This window comes from Corapipo altera, unplaced genomic scaffold, assembly GCF_003945725.1.
Source record: "Corapipo altera isolate COAL_440 unplaced genomic scaffold, ASM394572v1 78, whole genome shotgun sequence".
NCBI classification, from domain to species: domain Eukaryota; kingdom Metazoa; phylum Chordata; class Aves; order Passeriformes; family Pipridae; genus Corapipo; species Corapipo altera.
In genome coordinates this window covers 2,644,614-2,666,918 of record NW_020884904.1, presented here as the reverse complement: position 1 = coordinate 2,666,918, position 22,305 = coordinate 2,644,614, and the positions used below count along the sequence as shown (strand labels likewise).

Sequence of the window (22,305 nt, the reverse complement as noted above, 5' to 3'; positions counted from 1 at the left end):
CCTGTTTGAATCTTATTTCCAGACTGAAATGGTGTCTTATCTGATGCTGCAATAAACGTCTTTAATCTGTCAAATAAAACTCAAAGGGCGAGTGTAACCTCTAGCTATGGCTGAAAAAGAGAGAGAGGGAACAAGTGCAGGCAGGATACAGGTTAAACACCAGGATGTTCCCACCTGGCGAACGGCTCCGACCATCTCTGCGCGACTCGACAGCCTGGCAGCCAAACGCCGCAGGACAGCGATGTCCTCCAGCAGCTTCTGGTAAGCTTCCCTGTGCTCATAGTGGTGCCACAGGTGAGCTGAGGACTGGAGGGGAAATACATAAGATTTATCATCATGTCTTGCCACTTCTAGTTTTCAAATGAAGTAGCCAGAGCCACAAAAAGGGGTAAAGATGCCTAGGAAGAACCAGCCACGGACAGAGTGGCCCCAGAGGAGTGTCAGTGCTACCACTACAGAAGACCCAGAGAGTGCTGCTGCTGTTTCAGGAGTTAAAGAGTGTTCAGCACATTTGCAACACTCTCCCTCCTGAAATTTGTCATGAATCGTGCCTCACTGCCTGTGCACTTTACAGATGACAAGTTTATTTGAACTAGCACTTAAAAAATCATTCCTGAAGCACAAACATTTTAATTCCCTGGGCACAGGGTGTTAAGAAGGACATGCATCTCCTTTCAGTGTCATGATACTCCACTTTCGTTTGGAACATGAGACATTATAGTCTCAAGAATTCCAGATGTAAAAGAATAATTAAAAAAATAACATAGCCTGTAAATCAAATGGCAATTGCAATTTCTGAACCTCTTTTTGTCAGTCAATAGGCACATCTATTCACTGGATTAATATTGTCACTTTGACAGCACAGATTAACACTGGAAAGCATCAAAGCATATAAATTCCTTGGGATTGGTTCCCAAAAGCAAGAATGCATTAGATGTTTCTTTAGCCAAAGCCTTAGAGAATATCTCTTCACTGAATACATTTTCTGTTCACAGAGAAATTTGTCACGAGACAACCCTATACAATTTAGTCCAATCTTATAGGCAGACTTTGTCATGCTGCATGATTTCTATATTCTAAAAGAGCATTTTTAGGGTGGACCAGTTTTGGCAATGAGGTTAAGTAATTAATCACTGTGCTGCTGTCCACACATTTTCCCTCTGTCCAGCTGCAATGTGCCCTAGTTCTCTGCAACCCCTCACTTGCATTGCCGCAAGAGTAAGTCAAGGAGTTGAAATGATGTGAGAAAAGAATAACCTCTGCTCCTCTTTTTCTCCCCCACCCCAAAAGAAAGGAGTGATGTGCGGTAACTTTTGAGTAGAGTTGTTTCAGAAATCACATTTGTAGTGCGAACCTTTGGTGTAGAAACACAGCCAAGAGACTGATGAATCTGGCACAACAACAACAACAATTGCAGCCACAAAAATTTTTTTACACTTATTTATCATGGAAGCTACTTTGATAATAAATTGCAACCAAAATTTGACTGCAAGAACCAAGAAGGCATAAGGGAAGAATCTGTCTGGGAAAAATCATGCACAGAATTTCAGATTTTCCATTTTTTTCCTTGGCAGCTGTAACCTGCTTATTTTCTTGAACAAATTGAAGTTCATGTAGATCAGCTTTCTCTGGAAGTTAGGTTTTTGAATAACAAACATCAATTATCATCAGATTGTTTAAAAGAATCAGAAAGACTGGTAAAACTGTCATTGAGCCATATAACGTATGCCTGCCCTACAGAAATGAAGATAACCTCTCAATGAGGTTGGAACAAGTCTGGGTCTAATATGATAGAGATTATAGAGAAATGATCACTAAATTTAATTGCTTGTAGTTTATTCCATTGTATAGAACAAAAGCTTTCATAGGAATGGCAGTTTCCACTTGGTTATAAATTACATAAAAAAGCTTGTAAAAGCCAGACTGTAGTGTGTGAACTGCACAGAGGAAGAAAAAGCTAATCACATCTGCCTCATGCTGGCAATGTGGTCCTTGGTGCCTAGTTAGGGATTCTTAAGAGAAATACACGGCAAACCTAACAGACATTTTTTCAGCCTGAAAATCCTGAGATTTAATGGGTTGTTTTTGCTTGCTCTTTACATAGAGAACAGAGGGAAGAGCAGCAAAGCATTCAAAACATTTGGTTTTTGTTTTCCAGAAACAATTAATCTGGAAATGCAGATTTGAAATTACAGATGAAAAGATGTAAGTATCTTTTTGATAGTATGCTTTCTTACCTGATGACATTCTTGATAAAGTAAATGGGAGAAATGTATGTTTTCCACACTATTTCTCATAAGAATGGCAGCACCTCCTTGTGCAAACTGGGTCTACATCTTTCATTTAACAGCATGGCATCTAATCATCCCTTCCCTTTTCTGCACAGAAACATGTGCAGCACATAGGTTGATACATCTCAGAGATATATTTGTCATTTCAGTTAGAAAATGCAGAGAAAGCTGGCAGGAAGGGCTGAAAACTGCTGCTATAAAGGAACATCAGGGATAGCTGGAATAGAAGTGTATTCAGGCCCAAAACCTGATCCTGAGGGTGCATGTATTCCCTAAGTAATCCTCGCTGTTTCCTTTCCTGTACCACCTTCTTGTATCTGCATCTTTCAAGTTGCAAATGTCAGGACTCAGGTTTCAGACCATTTCAGAACTGACCAGCAAATTAATAGTATTTATTCCTGAAATCTGCCAGATGTAGGGCAACATCCCCTATGCCTTTCCAGCAATGGTGGCCTACTGTGGCAGAAAACGCTCTCTGGTAGGCAGCTCACGGTAAGGAGCTCAAGCAGCAGAAAATGAAGTTTTGGGGCTGAATTTACAGTACATGTAAGAAAGAACAGTCATGCATATTTCCAATGTGTGTGCACTTTCATGGACACTACAGTTCAGGAAAGGAATTCCTGTTGTTTTCTTACCGTAATGGCTGCTTTAAAGTTTTCCAGTTCCTTCTCAGCATTCTCTTCTGTAAGATTTCTCTCTCTCTCTGCTTGGCTAATTCTAGATTCCAACGTGTAACTATCATTTCTAAAGGCCAAGGAAAGTTGTACAAATACATTCTGTTTGGATTAAAAAAAGGCATTTTTTCAATAAGTCTCACAGCAATGTAATTTCCAAAAACAATTTATGAATAGTACGTGTTTAACAAACTTCAGTGCTTAAATAAGTATTGAAACGGAAAACTGAAGATATTTTTGAAAATTATTTTGTTTCAAAAATCACTTCTATTTACTTCCACTAAATTCTTTTCCTGAATGTTTTTCTGGGAGCTCAGTAGAGCAGAGACACAATGAAGGAAGTAGCCTTCCAGAAGCACCAGAATCACAATGGATCTGTTTTCTAGCTGGACTTCCTCCAAGGGTCCCCAAGGTTTTTAAACAGATAGTCTGTGCAGAGGAAGTCCAGAGATGAGCTCAGCATTAGCATTGTTTTACCTAAGGGATAAACACCTACCACTGAAGCCAGCGAAAGATTAAGTGCTAACGTTTTTATTCTCTTGCACCCTGCTTTTAAAGATTGTTTCTTTCTTCACCAGACACGTCATTTCTTAGGATTAATACTTTGCAAAGCACAAGGCACCAACTGTTCCCTGTATCTATGTAAATAAAGATAATTTTCTTGACTGGTATGTGAAAAAGAAAAAAAGAAACAAAGCCTGCAAGCTAAAGAGCAACCTGCAAACAAAATTATTGGCTTGAACTGAGAAAGTAAAAACTATATAAACTAACAGCAAGATATTATTAAAACCTGTCCCAAAGCTCCTATTGCCCAATAAAAATGCAGTTTAACTTGTTTAGTTTCTGCTTTCATTTAATCTCATTTTTTTCACTGCTTTAGGTATATAATAATTTGCAAAATGAATGTCTATTTTATTACGAAAAACGCACATACAAATGTTTTGCTTATTCCTACTGTCTTTTTACAGTTCATGTTGCTCTTCTTTCACAAAGTCGTTCTGTTGATTGAGGTCAAAATGTTTTTTTCTGAGAAATATTTTTTTGGGAAAAAGAATCATCCCATTACCTTGTTCTAATAACCACCCTTAGACTTACAGTAACCATTTAAAATTGAAGCATATGCCCAAAATAATTCGTTTAGGAACATCCTTACCTCAACTTCTTTTTCAGTAAGTGGAGGGGAGCTAGAAATAAAAGCAAACAAATCACGTTTTAATGTGTTTTGTCTCTAAAATCAAAGCTATTCTAATATTTGATTGAAAAGAACAATGTAACTTATACTTGAGGTTTATGAGTTTCCCACTACATTTCAGTACTGATTACAATCAAGCAGTGCTCTCTCTGAACTTCTTCACCTCGTGCATTCATTTCTATAAAATATTGTATATAACAGTTCCTTCATGACAAATATTAAATATTTATTTCATTGGCACAGAGGACACTTATTGACTGCTTCAAATGACTGAAGGCCTCTGGCGTTTTTGGAACAAAAACACTTGGGTGAATGTAGGAATTAGTTTTGGCCAAATATTTTTTGAATTGTTTTAATGTCTTGCAAAGCCCAAATCAGTGAATTTGCAAGTGAGTCTTTCAACTACATTTGCAAAATAAACTCAATTTCCCCAAAAAATTGCCACCTGCAGAAAAATTGCAGAATTCTTACCTGCCCCAATTCTACCACGGGTAAGCATTATCTGCCCTGATTATTTTTCTGGGGGAGAGAAATACTAATGCTTTCAACATGAATTTATATCTGCAGCAGCAATCCCAGAACCAGGAGTGGAAAAATCCGTATTAAAATCTACTTGTAACACGAAATTTAGGTTTCAGACTTTTTATGTAGAGTTTACAAACTGATTTTAAAAGTTGGCTGGTTACTGGAAGTTGGTGCACTCTTCAAAATTTTTCAGAAAATCCGTGTTGCCCATTTTAAGATGCAGAGATTTATCTACTTGTATGGACCTCCATGAATGGAACTCCATAAAGGGAGTTCACTGGAACCCAGCAGTGTTCCTTCTCCTGGATGATCTTTCCACTTCTAATGAGCTTTTACCTTCCTGGAAGTGATTTGTGCACTCGGAGTTTTCGCAGCAATACATCGGGAATGCTGGGCATGACATCAGAGCTATTCTTTGGCTCTTCCTCTTCAGTGGGGGAAGGGAGAGGTGAAGGGCCTGAAGACATTTTCAGATTTAAAAAAAAAATTATGTTATTTGAAAAGTCATGCATTAACTATTAAAAGTCAGCATCTCAGAGGCAAATAGGACCTCTTAGCTTAACTATGTCCTTTTTAAAATCGGTGAGGCTTCCACCCAACTCCACTGGGAGAAAAGTGAACAAAAAGTAAAGGTCCATCCCTTCATGCAGAATGTTACTGCCTCTATTGCATGTGGTGATACATCACTCATCCCTCCTTTACTGCTAAAGATTCCCTGTCTTCCTCTTGAGCAGTGACAACAAAAGTAATCTGCAAAATCGTCATTGAAAAACTGAAGTAATATGTGCTCTGACAGTCTCTAATGCACTGAAAAATCATTTTTGTATTAGTATTTTTCCTAGAGTTCAAACTGAATGCAGATTCAGCACTTGAACTTCTAACCTAATGTTTTGCATTCATGCTTTACATCATTCCTGGAATATTTTACATGAGATTTTCTAGGAGAATACTGTCATTTTCTGAGACTTTAAATGCCACCTACCAAGATAAAGTCTAGTATAATGTACTATACTAGAGATTTTGTGCACCATTTATGGTAATGAATTACATTCAGTACAATGAACATGTACTTCCATGTTCATTGAAACAAGACATAAAGGTTATCCTTACTTTCTCTACTTCTATCACTTTCATAAGGACCAAGATATGGCTGAAACTTTTTTTTTTAATTCATATTACTTAGCTTTTGTATTTTAATTTTATTTAAGTTCATATATAATGATTCCCTTCTCTCCTCTTATCTTGCCAGAATTTACTAAAGGACCTTCCTTCAGTAGGAAAGGCAGGTTTCCCAGTTTAAATCTCAGACTTGGGAAGGTAACTTTGTACATGTCTGCTTTTCATTAGGAGTAACAGAAAGATTCTTAGACTTGCAAAACAAATAGTGTGAAAAAGCTCACATTTTATAAATGTGGAGAGCATTAACATGAAAGTCAGAGCAAAATGGGAGATTCTTTCTAGCTACATTTTAGTTACATGCATTTCCTTTATATTAAAAAACTCCAGTATTGTCTTAAATCATGTGTTTCCCCATGAAATGCAGCCTGATACCACAATGTCTCCAGATGTAATTTATTGCACTTATCTAAACTTCTGGAGACGCAAAGTTGTGTTTACTCAGATGATCACAATAACTCATTATTGATAGAAAACATCATGGAGACAGTATATTGGATTAATAACAGTAATAATAAAGTATCTGGCTTTTTCCTACTCTTTAAGCAGAATTACTACTCCAGCTAAAAAAACATATGGTGGCTTTTATGACGATGTAAGGAAGTCTCCTTAAAAAATAAACTAAGGATTTGACCCCTCGCTTGTTTTCCCCACTGAGGACAAAGAGTTGACCCTTAATGTTCTAGCTATCATTTAGATAAGTTACTGGACTCTAAAAAAACTTGTGATGCTCATGAGATCTTGGCTGGAAAGCTGGATAAAATAATGCTTAGCTTTTCATAATGTTTTGCTCACAACTTTCAAACCTGAAAAAATTATCCAACGGGTTGGTAAAATGGCAACTTTTTTACATTTTCAAACAGAGCCTGCTAAATAATTTCCAGGAAATTACATATTAGCAGAGTGACAGGAATAATATTATCACCTCTAAGAATTCAAAGCTATAATCACTAAATATAGAGGAGAAGAAGTGTCTTTTAATCTTGTTTCATTCAGATTGAAGATGAGTCTCTTTCCAGAGGTAACATGAAATGCCTCAACTATCTCTCAGTGTAACAGAAACTTAAGGCCTTATGAAATAGTCCCAAAGCAGATCTAAGAATTAGCAAAATGAACAGCATTAAGAAAAATAGAGATTGTCTCTGGATCACATTTTGGACAATCAGTTTCAGTTAATGTGGCCTTAAAAACACTCTGAACAAGACCTGACTTTACTACTTTCAAACAAATACACAGTTTTGGTGCAAATATTTTCATTTGATAGCTCAGCACTATTGCTATTTAATTCTTCCACATGTTGAACTGTCCTCAGGTTTATATCTTTGCTCTTTATTTTTATCCTGAATCTTTTTAGATGCATCAAATCTCTTGTGCTTGTATTAGTTTGGAAAAAAACCATTTGGTGCCGGATTTCTTTTTCCTCATTTGTGTAGAGTTTTAAGCCTTTTCCTTAAAAAAACATTTCCTTTATTTTTCCTTAAATATCATAGAAATTGAGCTTAAAAAATCCCCCTTAGGCAAGGCAAATTTTTCCAATCCTTCAGTCACATTTATGACTCTTCTGTGGCCTTACTCTTTCTAATAACATTGACATAGAAATGTGTACCAGAAGTGAAAATGCCATTTCAATGCTTGCCACACGTATACCAAAATAAAAAAGCAGGAATAAAGCATTCCATCTCCTGTTTATACTCCCAAGGATTAAATTCACCCTTCTGACCACAATATATTGCAGGGGTCACATTCATTCAATCCATCACTGCTGAAGAGTTTTTACAGAAAGTCACTGAAACTCAAGGCAGTCCTCCAGCTATTATGCCCAAAATAGACTCAGTTCCACATGTGTATCTTTTCACTTGGTTGTAATAATACCCACAACATCTTCTTGGCTCAGGTCGTCAAGAAATTCAGATAGTTTGATTATTGGTCTCTCTTAATCACCATTTATTACCTTTCTCTGTGACTGCTTCAGCTACTGTTGCAACTGAACAAAAAGACTTTTCCTCCCACCCCCCCAACAGTCAGTTATAAGAATCAGTGTATAACAAACGCTCCTTTCAGCTTTTATGATACTGCACCTTTTTCCTGTTCAGCTGCTTCACTAAGTTCAGGAAGTTTAAGTCCAACTAAATTTTGATTTCTCATCAGAATATGCTCCTGTTAAGAAAAATAGTAACATATCTAAGTAACTGAACTAGAAATCACAGTTTAAATATCCCTTCCATGTGAACAGGGAATATAACATTTACTTTAGTTAATAAACATAATGCAGATTATCTATATTAACTTATAGTCAGGTGCTACATAGCACAGATACACAGACATTCACACACACTTTACATTATTACATATTTCACATTTCATGCAGGCATTATTTAGAAAAAATCCTGGTCATGCAAACAGAGATTTGCAAAAAGTGCCCTTTACTCAATTAGAAATACAGAGTTTTGAAAAAGAGAGTTTTAGTAATTGGGAGTGAAAAAAGCAATTTTGGACATAGCTCCGTTAACTAATAAGCATCCCAGAAAACAGAGAAAATTCAGAAAATCATATATATATGAGACTTGGCCACTTTGACTTGATTAAGATCTTGGGATGCTACAGCTGCAAGTTGATGCTTCACTGTCACTGTGTTCTGCCCCTACTCCTTACAGGTAGGGAAGAATGCTCTCCAGAATTAAACCTTGTTGTGTTATTTCTCCTTTTGTCGTCTCTTTCATATTCTCACGTTTTTTAAAATTCACAAACATCTGCTTTTGTTTGTGAGTAGACAACTCCTACTGGAAGCAAAGTTCAAAGCTCACCTAACTGGAATTACATATCATGTTGTATTGATTTTTTAATTCTGTTATTTGTGCTTAGCAACTTCTGGGCCATTCAGAACTAGAGAATCTTAGACTCATAGAATGGTTTGGTTTGGAAGGGATCTTAAAAATCATTGAGATCAAAACCCCCTGCCCTGACCAGGGACATCTTCCACTGGGCCAAGTTGCTCAAAGCCCCATCCAACCTGTTCTTGAGCACTTCCAGGAATGGAGCATCCTCAGCTTCTCTGGGCAACCTGTTCCAGTGCCTCACCACCCTCACAGTGAAGACTTTCTTCCATCATTATATTGCTCAAATGTCTCTATAATCAAAACTTACAGTATGTGTACACTAAGAATATGTTTGTTATATAAACAGGAAAAGATGAGTAACTGAGCTGCCATTCCCAATACAATGAGAATGAATTAACCAAAGTGCAGAATCTGAGGTCCTCACCTGTCAGCCCTTTGTTCATATTAAAATATTGACTACTGGGGATCGAAGAAAATATTCTTATTAAGCTGTTCAAAAAAGTACCTACTGCTACTCTGTTACTTTTTTTTTTCTTTCAAAGGTCATTTCTGTAACAGAGACATGGTAGTTGCTTTCTTATGTCATTTCATGACATTTCTGCCTTTTTTCTTAGGGTTTAATTCTTAACTTTTACTAATCATTTAGACAATTATTTAACAATTAGTTTATAGATACCACAGTGTCCAAGTCTATTCTTCTGGATTCTGACATATTTGCACCATGTTAGAATTAGGAACTGTGAATCTGGACATTCTCTACCTGCCCTTGCTCTCAGAGACCCCCAGTTTTACAGCTCTGGACACTTTGAGACATTTTCTGAGAATGTTCAATAAGCAAATAATCATACCAAAACCATTTACTGTCCCCTCAGACCTGCAATTGTCATGTTATTGCAAAGGCTGGTATTCCTGAATGACAGGACTACTGCCTTCAGAAGGGAGAGTACCAACCAACACAGGACTCAAAGACACTCAGCTGAACAAGGTAAAAGTGAATTTTAAATCCTAATGACGTTTACAAACAATATATGATACACAAAGGCTTGTAAGCCCTTATACAAGAGTACAGTAACTCCAAACTTCAGTAACAGATTTCTGTTTATGCAGAAGTCTCAGCCCACTCATACAGAAATGAAACAATTAGTCACTATATTGTGAGAGCCTGTGGATCTGAGGACAATTCTGAAAAAGCAGAAAAAGCTTATCATGGGGAAGCAAAAGAAGAAAAAAAGCACAAGTGACTCTTTTAAAGAGAATGTTGCTACGTCCTGAGGGAGGAACTTCAGGTCTAAAATTCTCTTCAGAAATAAAATTAGGTCAATTTAGGTCCCATGTACGTTTTACAAATAAAATGATTGTTAATCAGTTGCTTTCTCTTTATAGGTCATGTAAATGATGCAAAAAATGAGCTATACTGTGTTTCAGACTCACCTTTTTGTCAGAATGAAAGCAATTAGTACATTCTTGACACCAGTATGACAATGTGCCAGAGCACATGCACGTGCATACATGCATATTGAAGATACCACAGAGCACTTGATGCATGTTGAATATAATAATTCCACGGAATTACTTACAGGTTACAATTTACTAACATTGCAAAGGAAAAACATGATACAATTCCGTGTTGATTTTGCTGAAACTGTTTCCTACTATATCACTGTATGTATCTTGCAATGATAAAAATAATGCTAAGCAAGTTGGAAGTTTAGCAAGATAGGAAAACAACTTTAAAACAGGATACAGGGGGTTAGGACTCACCTCTCTGAGCTTTGTCAACTTCTGCATTCGAACTGGTTGAACTTGGATTTGAAGGTCTTTGAATGCTTTTAACTGATTGCTGGATTTATTACCAGCAAAGCTTTTATCTTCCTCAGATGGTAATTTTGAAGGTGTTTTCTCTTTCTGCCCAGGCTCCAAGCTGTCCCATGACACAGCCCGTAGTAGAGGAGGACGCAGTCCACACAGTTTAAATTCTGGTTTACATGAAACTTTATGGTCCCTCATTTCTGGAACAGGCATTTTTAGCTTTGAGTCCATACTTCCTATCCCTGGTCCTGGTAGATGGGTTCTTAAAGGAACATCATTTTCTTTTCCTTTCTTGAGGAATGATTTTCCAAGTTCATTTTCACAAACATTCACGCAAGTATTAAGAGACATTCTGCCACCATCACCACCTGAAGGGGAGCATTTAGGCAAAGTATCCATATGTTTACGTGGATCAAAGTTTTCTTTTTGGTCAGAGAGCTTCTCTTTGGAGTTTTCAAAACCAGCAGAACGAGGAACCAACCTTCCCTGAGAAATCTTTCTTTGATCATTCTGCCTTCGATCAATTAATCCTTTTGCAGCATTCTGAAAGTAGAGGGACACACATAAAACAAAGAAACAAATCCAGATTCCTCTGTTCTCCTGCCCAAGGACAGATTTTCACTGTAAAAAGCCATTTCCTTTTCAGTGACATTTGCTTTTAAACATGTGCTGTTGACAAAAGAAATAATTTTTAAAAGGCATTTAAAGAATACTGAATTGGGAATCTCCTCTCTGAACTTTTGAGTTAACCTCTCCCATTCCAGAGTCCATTACAGCAATGCTCACACAGCCAAGTTCCTCATCATTTTAATGTAAGGTTTGTCTGAACACACACCTTTAACCCTGTATCTTACAGCACTGTTACTTTCCTTTGTCTCTTTTCTGTTAGTCCCTCACCTCCCAAGGGAACAAAACCCCATGGGCCTGTACACTAAGTTAAAGCACATATTGTAATTTCTCTCTTCTTTCTTTGTGTGCACTACCACACATGATAATTTGGTTGCAATCTCTACAGGAGAAGAACTTTTGCCTATACCTTGGCTCCTTTGGTACAGAATCTGTATTTTGTCTAAGGGTACCTATGTCAGCAATTTAAGGCCACCAACATACAATCTGACCATGAGCTCTGCCTTAGATATGTTGCTTCTCCTTTATAATTACTGCTCCAAAACTCTGCTGCCATAGTGGTTTTTGTAAGTGTGGCCCATTCCACACACAGAGAAACCTCTTTAACCAATATCACCTAAAACAAATTAGGAAGCATTCATATAAACATCTCCACCGATAGTTGTGTGGAGCAGTAACATCCCATCAGTGGTGAGGAACACAAAGTTCAGTAACCTCTTCCACTGAACCAAAGGGGTCTGGAAGAGGATGTCTGTCTGAAACACTGGCATACACCAAAGTGGCTATGGTAGATATTTTTGCTTTACTTTAAAGTCATTTAGTGTATTGATTTTAATTGAGCTAGTGTAGGGTGCATGATAGGATGTAAAGATGAGCTGCAGGCTCACTGTCCTCCACCACATTTGCAGGTGCTTCACAATTTCTTAGAGCAGTATAATTTTCTTTTCACTCACTGAACAGTTTTTCAGCCTTTTTAGTCACAGAAACAAGTCATATGATTTAAGACACAACCAGCAGACTTTGTTCACCTCTTAACATGAAACACTTACCTCTGCAGTTTGCCTGTCATCCTCTTTCACAGTTCTGTTATTCTAGCAAAAAAAGGGAAGAAAGAATTGCCTTACAGGGTTATCTTTCACATCTATGCTGCAAATGTTAGATATAGATATTAGTGAATGAACTTTGAATCTCTTAATTTTTACATTGCTTGCCACATTTATTTATGAAATAAATTTAGGGATTAGTTTTTTTCGTAGATTAGGATTATATTGGATCTTCTTCTATTTTCTACACTTAACAGAACTCTATGATCTTTCAGCACTTGTTACCTCATGGATTTTTGTCTTCAGAGTAAACATTTAATAGTCCCTTGCTCTGCAGAAAAAACATATCAATAATCCAATCTTGCTGTATATAAACCAGTATTCCAAACATCCCATTTCCCTGGGGACTAAAAGGGCAGTACATACAAATATAGTACTGTAAAAACCAGGTTACTGCCCAGACTATTCAGCTCTTACCTGCCCTGGAGACAGTGACTCAATACTAGTGGTTGTGCATGCATCAGACCCTGGAAAGATACACACATAATTAGGACACATCCTGATATTCTGCTCAAAGTTTTTACCTCTATAGCATTAGCAACACATATGTGCACAGTTCCCCATAATATAGAAAGGAAAAAATTTAAAGGTCAAAAAAACTAATTTCAATGAAAAAAATATTCAAAAATATAGTAAGTGAAAGATCACTAAAGCTTCTCAAAACTCCATTATTGAATAGTTTAAAAAAATAGAACATGTTACCTTGCAGCACCACAGGAATAAAAACATAATTAAATATATATATGTAAAACTGTATTTTATATACATTCATGGGCCTTATAATATTCAAGAGTAGAGACTTAAATCTACTCTTGACTTCTCCTCAACAAATATTAATTTTTTTTTTTTGTGTGAGCTTTTATAAATTAAAGTTTGAACCTGAAAATGATTGGACTTGTTGATCTTAGAGGTCCTTTCCACCCTTACCTATTCTATGATCATTTTACCTGATGGAACTGGAAGAGTGAGAGAGTTACTCCGAGATGCTACTGGTGAAACTTTAGGACTAAGAGTAGGGGAAACTGCTTCATTAGAAAAAAGACAAAAACAACAACAAAAAAGTAACTTCACTTTCTAGGCTTGTAGCTTCTGAATTTTTAAAATTCAGGTAAGATTAAAGCATGAATATCATAGTCATCAGTCATGTGTTTTTCCAGAACCTGACAAGTAATTTTAAGTAAGTTAGGAACTTTAAGTAGGCTTTATTTTTTATACCTGCCAAAAACTAATACTATTTTGTTGATACAGAGAATCCTTGTTCTCCTCAGTTTTCTGATACTGTAAGCATTGCAGAGAAGTAGCATAAAACAGGATTCAGGTAGAATTTAGGAAAAAAAGAAAATTTAATTCTAGTAAGTGTAGCTGTGGGGGGTTTTTTCCCTCCAGAAACTTTCAAGCCAATTTTAAGATGAAAATTTGTTTGAACTGCCTTTTCAAAGCTAAATGAAAGTCCTATTTCATGGTAAAATGGCACTTTGTTCCAGTTTTCAAACACTTCATATAAGGGGAAAAAAATAATTTCAATTGACATTCTAGAACAAAACATTTTATTCTGCTGTTTTCAAAGTATGATCTGGTTCATTTAGCTTAGTTTATAACTATGTTCAGAATAAGAGTCTGTAATTATGTCTGGGGTAATGTTTTATCAGCAGTATGAATCATTAAAATTTCATTTAAGGTACAATAGGAGCATTAGGAAGAAAATACCCACAAACAGTAATTTGTGACCATTTTTTAGATTTCAATAGAAATACCTCGTGCTTTCTTGTTACAGTATTTGCAGTGTGACATTCAGGCACTTAAAAACTTCACAACGTTTTCCACTGACACATCTGAATACAGAGACCGGTCATTTCTGTTTCATATGGAATCATGAGAGGGGCAGAGGGATTCTGACCATCAAATGAACAAAATGTATGTAAACAGTAGCAATGTATGGATTACAGTAGTACTTGTCTGAAGTAGAATATACAATCCTGTTTTCAGAATCTGCACCTACCTGTGGGTGACTCCGGGAGGCTGCTCCTTGACTTTCTGCCTCTGCGCATCAGAAACCTCTCACTCACTTTCTTTGCCTCTTCTAGTAACTCAAGGTTCTTCTTCTTGTCTTCCTCTGATATTTTGACATCTGGTAGCTGATCATTTACCAGGTCAATCACGTGCCCACTGTTGTCTGTGTAGAAAACATCAGAATTAGAGCTGTACCTCCAGTTTCCAGATATACTGTGGCATGTTGGAGTAACACCTACAAATTTAGCTTTGAGCTTGCATTTAACAAACATTAATGTCTGCTCATTTCTAATGTTATATTCTCAGGGTTAGAGCAAGTCCTCCAAAACACAGATAAACCACTAAGATTAAATCCCTATGATCAAAGATGCTCTGATATGTGAAACTGCTTTTTTCAGCAGTGTCCCAAATACAGTTGTTCTAATTTCTAAATAGAAGTGGCATCAGATCCATCTCAACTAACAGTCATGGCATTTCTGTTGTAGATTGAGTCTTTTCCTGGAATTTGTATGTTCGGTTTTTCAAGGCTAAGATCCCACAAATTCACCCAGCAAAGATTTATGCACACTAGTTTTAAGAAACAGGTGATCAAATGAAATAATCTATAGCTTAAGTGCAGAGTTTGGAAGTATAAAGATTTTATTCTATGCAGACAGAAGAGCTTTCCCCACAAATGCAGAAGTAACAGTAAAGCTGCACCTGGCAAAGCTGCAGGCAGGAGCTGAGTAGTTAAAGCCCAAGAATTATAAAGCTGTTTCAAAAAGCAAATCAATCTCTACCGTGTGGTGGACCTGCAAGAATTTTCCAAAGCAAAATTCCCAAGAAAATACCCATTAGAATATCCAAGGGTTAAAGAGGGTGTTGTAAGAGATTTCTTTTCCTCATGCACATTTATGTTGATGTTAGATAAGTGACCCAGGAGGGCGCATGGAGCACAAACTGAAGGTCACTGCCTTACACTTAGGCTTTTAGGTTAATGCATTGTTTTCTAAACAATTTTAATTATTTGTAGAATGAACCCATTAATTCCTGGCTTCCAGGTTGTTTCAAAACACGAAAGTTTGAGCACCAATTTTTACAATTCTCCAGGCTATGATGAAGCAAAGAAGGCAGCCAGTTGTCGGGAAGGCAACTTTGTGAGTCGGTATAAATGGCTTTTACAAGCATCTAAAAAACAGCTTGGATGGGGGGGAGGAAAGTCACCAGGTAATATAAGAAAAACATTTTAAAATTTGACAAGAGCCATTACAGAACCACCAATCTTCAGAAAAGCTAAGGAAATGAGTAAGCAACAACAATTCAAGGGTTTTTGATTTGTGGGTGTGGGGTTGTTTCTTTATTGGGTTTTAGTTGATTTTTTGGGGGGAAGGGAGTGGTGCTTTGGCTTTAATTTCCTTAAATTTACATCAATTTCAAGGCTATCAAATATCATGCCCACAGAATGAATATTCTTAAAGCAACCTATTTTCAATGAAATATCTGTTTTGGTTTGAACCAAGATTTGTGTGTTAGAATTTTGAGAGACGGCCTATCCATGACACTTTCCCTCTGCCAGCAAAAGAGAAGATTTGCAAGACATGATAATTTCTACCTTCCTTGAGCAAGTAAGTTCAAAAGTAACAAAACCCATTATTACTGAATAGTAGTCTCTATTCAACAAGAATTTAAAGCACATACATCTCCAGCCTTCTAAAAATGTTAAGCTAATGCAGCAATCTAATAATACACATATTTCCCTGAGTCACTCTGCACGCAATTCACTTACAAAATTCAACCTGCCAGCAGCATTCCCTGTGCATGTGAGGGACACATTACATAGTGTGCACAAGAAAAAACTGTAGTCAGTACAGTCAGACTCCATGATTAGGTCCTTACTGCATGTAACATTTTCTGAGAAAACATCCCAGCTTAAATGAGTAATCTCTTCTTACCAACAGAAGTCAATGAACTTGTTGAATTCCTATTGGCACGGTTAGAATGTCTCCTATGAGGACTACGAGACCTAGAGAGAAGAATTTTAAAAAAAAAAGTCTTAATTATCTATAAAAATTTAACACTAAAAAGAAAGCACTTTGATTAAAAAAAAATTAAGACAAAAAGCATTTATTGTAGTTCCTCTCATCTCCAAACAACTGGAAAATGGAGGAGTTGCAGAAAGCAGGAAAATTGTAGAAATTGCTCTCACAAAGGAGTTCTGAAATTTGCTAATAACCTCATACACTGTGAGTTTAGATTTCCCAGAAAAAATCCTATATCTCTTTAGACCATCATCATGACTTAAAACTCATGTAAATGTGGTACATAGTGAAAAAAATTTAGTCTGTGAATTGTTACAGCTTCTTAAACTAAGTTTTAAGGCTGAAATAATTCCTCAGGCTCCCACACTGACACTCCTATAAAGTGACACACAAACCAGGCGAAAGTCTCAAAGGACTGCAGAAATTTAAATACTGATCTGGCAAATAATTTTGCTTTTAAAGGGATGCATTGCAGTTCTGACTCTAAAATAATCTTGAAGTTTGGTGAAGTACAAGCAAATTATAGATTTATAATCAATACTTTCTGATTCATTTTTTCCCCCTGTATTTTAAGTCTAATGGCAGTTCAATAAATTAAAAATCCCAGGTTAGGAAGTATGCTTTATCAGAAGAGTGGAAATAACCGTAATTCAACTTAAAACCGAATTGAAGTTTTCCACTTCAAACAGAATTATTATTTCCATTTAATAGCTTACTTTCATATATGCTTCACCTCAAGGTGGTATTCTTATCCTATCCATGTGAAAGGGCCCAAATATCTGCTTCAAAACTCATTGTATTAAATTATTAAATCTGTATTCAAGACATTTAAGTTGTCCAACTCAATGAGTCAGGTTGGCAGGCTTAGTATTATATGCAAGTCTGGTCTTTTAGTATCAATTATATTCCTGTTCCCCCACCCTGCATCCCAAACACCATCATCAAAATGCAAAGACAGTATAAGCAAATCACAAATGGAGAAATAGTAACAATACTTTCATACAATATACATTTCAAAGCAGTATTTTAGAAACACAGCACCTGGAATTACTGTACAATTTATGCATAGATGGGTAATGTATTATACAGTACCTGTTAACCAGATTTTTATCAATTTCTGAATCTGGTGTAACAGCATTCTCTGGAAGAACAATAGAAGGAGGTGTGCTGCATGTTGTCCCTTCAGCTCTAGTGTCCTGCATGGTTTGTGACAAATATAAAAATGTAGTTAAACAGAAATTCAAACCACAATATGTTGATGCTCTATGTGAAAAATAATGTGCATTGCTCAATTTGGCTAGAAGAGAAAATGACTGAACTAAGAGAGAATTAGCTCTAATTAGATAAAACAAATGTGAATTACAGGTCTATACTTAAATTACCAAAAAGAGATGAAGAAGACCTGGAATATCTGTTTCCTTTAAAAAGTTTTAATGCATGCAAGCTAAATTCACTAGGCATGGAACTAATGAGAAAGCTTCAGAATGGCAGACACACTGATTTTTCACACAGCAAACCATTCCTCTACTGAAGTAAATGTACAGCACTATAGTGAATTTATGAGCTGAATGCAGGAGTGAAAAGCAGCTCTATCTAACAGGGCTAACCTGGGCACACAAACCCTCCAAATGGTACTAGTGTGTAATGAAAGCTTGAATAAATGCAGTATTAAGTGTAGATATGATACCCAAAACATCAGAAAATAATTTTAATGTTATTTTGCTAAGAGTTGCACTTGGCTTTCCTTCACATTACTTGGAAAAATATTTTTAAAAAATATAATTGTAATATTTAATAAAATGATAATTTTTAAGCAATAAAAGAAATTGGCACTGAATATTAATGTATGCCTGCCTGCCTAAAAAATATGAGACCTTGCCCCAAGAACTTAATCCCACACCTTCTGCACAGTGATGCCAATCACTTGAAGAGAAGGAATCAGTTTCCTGTGAGATATCACAAGTGGAGGTGCCTCGGGTTGGAATAAAGTCCTGTGGATTTCTCATATGTAGTAAAAAAATGACTATGTCTACCCCAAGCACTACATTCAGATTAAAACCAATAAGCAGCTGGAGAGGAAACTTCCCATCATAACCCCTCTCCCTCTCAAAGGCAATGAAATATGCCTTGATTTGGACATAATTTAGGATTCTTGATTCTATTGTAAATAGCATATTTTTTTAACTAAACCAAAAACATGTCATGCAGCTCTACACTTCTATACTCATAATTCTCCTATGAAGTTCCTTGGCAAGTTCACCTCATCAATCACAGGAGAGCAATATGGGAAACATGTCAAGAAAACACTAGGAAGATTTAAGTTTTAGAAGAATACCCTTGTAGGACTGTAAATGTTAGAATGCTAATGCCTTTGTGATTCAAGTGCACAACTGACATTTGATGACAATACTTTGAAAGCAATATTTAGTCATATTCTCAAAAATGTTGCTAAGTAATCATATCTTTTGTCAATGACAAAACTTGACAGGGACTGCCCTGCCTGTAGGGCAAAGCAGCTGAATACACAGTCACATTGTTTATACACATCTCAGGACTGCCAAAAAGCAAAAGCTTTTGAACGACATAACATCAGCCTTGAAGTCACTCAAGTCCATTTTAGGACTCTAAAACCAGCTTATTAACAAAAAAAAAAAAGATTAAAAGAAAAGAAAAAAAAAGGAAAAGAAAAAGAAAGAAGCTGCAGCCAAGGCTAGTTCAGGTCAGGTAGAAAATATTAATCTTGGTCAGCAGCTGTAGCAGTTCAACATCTACACAAGTGAAACCTCATGGCTTCTATTGTCCAAACCTACTGTACATTCTGCAGGAGAGGGGCAGGAAGAGGGAGGGAATGACTCTCTTTGCAGGGTCAGTTGGCTCGAATCAAAAGGAATCGTTGTACTCCGAAGAGCGCTCGGGCTGCTTTATGCAGGTCTTGGAAGAGAAGCTTTAACAGGAAGCTTAGTCTGTCTCACAAAGCTGTACAACTGCACAGAGATGACACACAAGTTTTCCATCACCCTCCCATTGTGTGCCTTTAACTGTGCTCTCCTTGTTAGCTTCCAGACCAGTCTGCTCTTCAGCTATTCCCAACAGCTGCCTCGCCAGTGGCTGCCCTGCTACCCAAGTCTTTGCCTCCTTTTTGTCCCAGTCCCTCCCTCCATAAAAATGTAGGGTAAAACTGACTCCATCTCTATTGCTCAGGTGGGAACTGCTCCACAGGGGTGACCAGGTGCCACCTAGTCTTGCAGAGAGATGTGTGCAGGGCTGAGAGGGTGGCATATGCAGTTTGGTCCATAAGAGAATATCCACGAGGACCAGGATTCTGAGGGTGGAGATAGGACCTGCAGACATTCTGGCTGTTAAATTCTACCAGACCCTCACTAAGCATACAGAAAATGTGTTTCTGAAAGCTTTATAATCCAGCCAGAATTGGATGGATGTGAACATTAATGAGGGGGGAATACAAAAATACCCTCTGCTAAAAGACCTACTATGCCAGAAAAGTCAGATGATAGAGCTTTACTGTATATCACCTGAAGCCCTTAAAGCATTCAGACAAAAAAAGAAAAAAGAAAATCCTCTGCCACCTGATCATATTCTTAGATATTAATTAAAAGTCTGGATGGAATTTCAGAAAAAATCTGGCCCAAAACAGAGACTTATGTGAAAGACCTCAGAAAAGTTATGAGTCTCAGAGAGCAGTGTCTGGAGTGAGATGGGATTTTAAATAAGCTTGATTTTAAATGTTTAAATGAGGTGCTCAGCTTGGAGTTTAGCAAATAAGGTAGTATAACTGTATCTAGTTGAAACAGGAGAACAAAGCAAACATGGGACACCACCTTCAGAACAAAACAGATGACATGCAGTGGTCTGATAAAAGTACAATACAAATTTAAATAAGGATAATGAGAGATAAAAGAAATGCAGGAGTTTGAATGATGGAATAATCAGCGTATGAAAAACATTATGAACATCTGAGACAGACTTTTCCTCAGCAGTCAGAAGAGCCAGTAAAATAGTGATCAGGACACATAGAGAGCAAGCTGGAAATAGACACAGGAATTTTTGATTTAAAAAGAGGGAAAGATGACAGCTCACAATCAACCTAGAAAGTGTAGGGAGATTTATAGGCCACTATGAATTTTAACATAACTGGTAAGGATGTAATCTCTTTGATGCAGGTATGCATTACATTTATAGAAATTACATTTTTAACACTAAAAATGTGAAATGAGTTTTTAAAAGTGTCAGTGAAAGTATATTATAATATTATATTACTCTATGTGAAATAAATCTAATTAAATTTAAATTTGGAAATGATTAAAAGTTACATCTGACCATGAAGTTCTATGATTTATGGTAGTGAAAATGATTTTGTACTAAAAAAAAATCTAAAATGTTCAATACTTACTGCAACAAGACAGCACACAAACTAAGGTTGAACTAAGGGTTCAAATACATGCTCTTAATTCAGATCAGAGGTTAAAGTTCTTTGAATTAGGCTCAGTGCCCTTACACCTGTGTTAATGGGAATTTCACATCCACCTCCCTTAGGAACACAGAGCTGAGGAATGCTGTGGTGATTTTTGTTTAGAATCAGTCAGAATGGTGAACACTGGCTGCTGCAAGAAATACTGATATGGAAATCTGTATTTGTTTTTTCAAAATGAATTTGAGACACATAACCCAGGTCTTCCCATCATATGAAAGGTATTTGGAGCATGCAGGAAACAACATGTGATATAAGGTTCATTTGCTTTCTATCAGAACTGTTTTGTGAATCTGTGTGCATTTGGTCATGCAGGGAAAAGGTGGGGAAGGACCTCCTGAAACAGAATGAGGAAATTGTTAAATACCAGGCAGCACTTTGGAAAAGACGAGATTCCGGACTTGGAAAGTTTTGTTGAATGGCAGAAAACAAATCCAGCAGTTGTTGGTTGTTTCCGATGCCCTCTCCTGGCTTGCAAGTCCTTATCTCACAATAATAAACCATTTTACTTTTAGTGACTTATAGTCACACTGCAGAACTTGGTCTGCAGCAAGACCCAAGAGCGACAACAGGTATGAGCAGGATCAAATCCTCACAATGTTGGCCAGTGGCAAACCTTAATTTTAGAAGGCTTATGAGCAGTGTGTGTTTAAAATCCTTCCACTGCTACTTTGTGCCTAACAATAAACATGCATCTAAAATGGGGCATTTTGCACAGTTAACTGATTAATGAATTATCACAATATCATAGTTCATTTAAGACCCACCTCTAAAAGGCCTGTAAAATGTATTTAAAAAATAACTTTTTTTTATATTATGTGGCTAGAAATCTTCATTTCTCCCCTTCGACAAGCACGCTTAAGACTGGAATCACTGATGCCTGCTGGCTTTTCATAGTTTTTTTCCTATTTGGGTATGTTTTACCCAGCAAGTCTTTTGTACAAAAAGACTTTTCACATAGGTGAGTTAAAAAAACCCAATAAAACCTTCTTGAGCTAATATATGCTCTCAGCTAATAGTCTGATGAACTTGCATCCACCTGGGGTGTTTATCTTAAACCAGGAAACTAACACTCAGCACAATGTGCAGTTTAGATTGAATGCATGACAAATCAGTGTGGGGCTCACTGCTCACAATATTTTCCAACAATGTTAGAGCAGCGGATGTTTTCATCTAAAGTGTAGACTGTAGTGTCCTCAAACCCAATGATGGTGAGACATTTTTAACTGAGGATGTGCCAGGTTATAAATCCTCTCTTTCTTTACACCAGTTTGCATGCAATTGGATGATTTGGATAAGCTGTGATTTTCTAATCAGTACAGGTTCTTTACCTCAGCTAAGATAACGATTAAAAAAAACAAACCACCCCAGTTTATTAAAACATAAAGTTACTTTTTATCTTTGGTATAGATTATTGAAAAGGGAGAGGAGCCATCTCTTACTGATTTTTGTAATTTATCTGCAAACAAGACATGTAAAAACATATAGATGCCACAAATTAGAGAGGCAAAATGATGAATATGTCTGGGGAGCACCCACCTGCTCTCTGCACAG

At 36.7% G+C, this 22,305-nt stretch overlaps 1 protein-coding gene across 13 annotated transcripts in view; it reads right to left on the bottom strand.

The window, feature by feature from the left end:
• Positions 1 to 22,305, bottom strand: part of MRVI1 (murine retrovirus integration site 1 homolog) — a 76,743-nt gene that overhangs the window by 8,375 nt on the left and 46,063 nt on the right. For 10 of the 13 annotated variants that reach the window (XM_027651298.1, XM_027651303.1, XM_027651304.1 and 7 more), the window contains exons 6-17: positions 17,355 to 17,458; positions 16,176 to 16,246; positions 14,234 to 14,407; positions 13,182 to 13,259; positions 12,652 to 12,701; positions 12,181 to 12,222; positions 10,457 to 11,047; positions 7,937 to 8,015; positions 5,019 to 5,139; positions 4,119 to 4,149; positions 2,927 to 3,067; positions 175 to 306 (exon numbers count right to left, since the gene is read on the bottom strand). In XM_027651298.1, coding sequence (XP_027507099.1) covers positions 175 to 306; positions 2,927 to 3,067; positions 4,119 to 4,149; positions 5,019 to 5,139; positions 7,937 to 8,015; positions 10,457 to 11,047; positions 12,181 to 12,222; positions 12,652 to 12,701; positions 13,182 to 13,259; positions 14,234 to 14,407; positions 16,176 to 16,246; positions 17,355 to 17,458 — 1,614 coding nt within the window. The remainder of the gene's footprint in view (positions 1 to 174; positions 307 to 2,926; positions 3,068 to 4,118; positions 4,150 to 5,018; positions 5,140 to 7,936; positions 8,016 to 10,456; positions 11,048 to 12,180; positions 12,223 to 12,651; positions 12,702 to 13,181; positions 13,260 to 14,233; positions 14,408 to 16,175; positions 16,247 to 17,354; positions 17,459 to 22,305) is intronic. The other 3 variants (XM_027651307.1, XM_027651308.1, XM_027651305.1) reach the window with 2 other exon arrangements.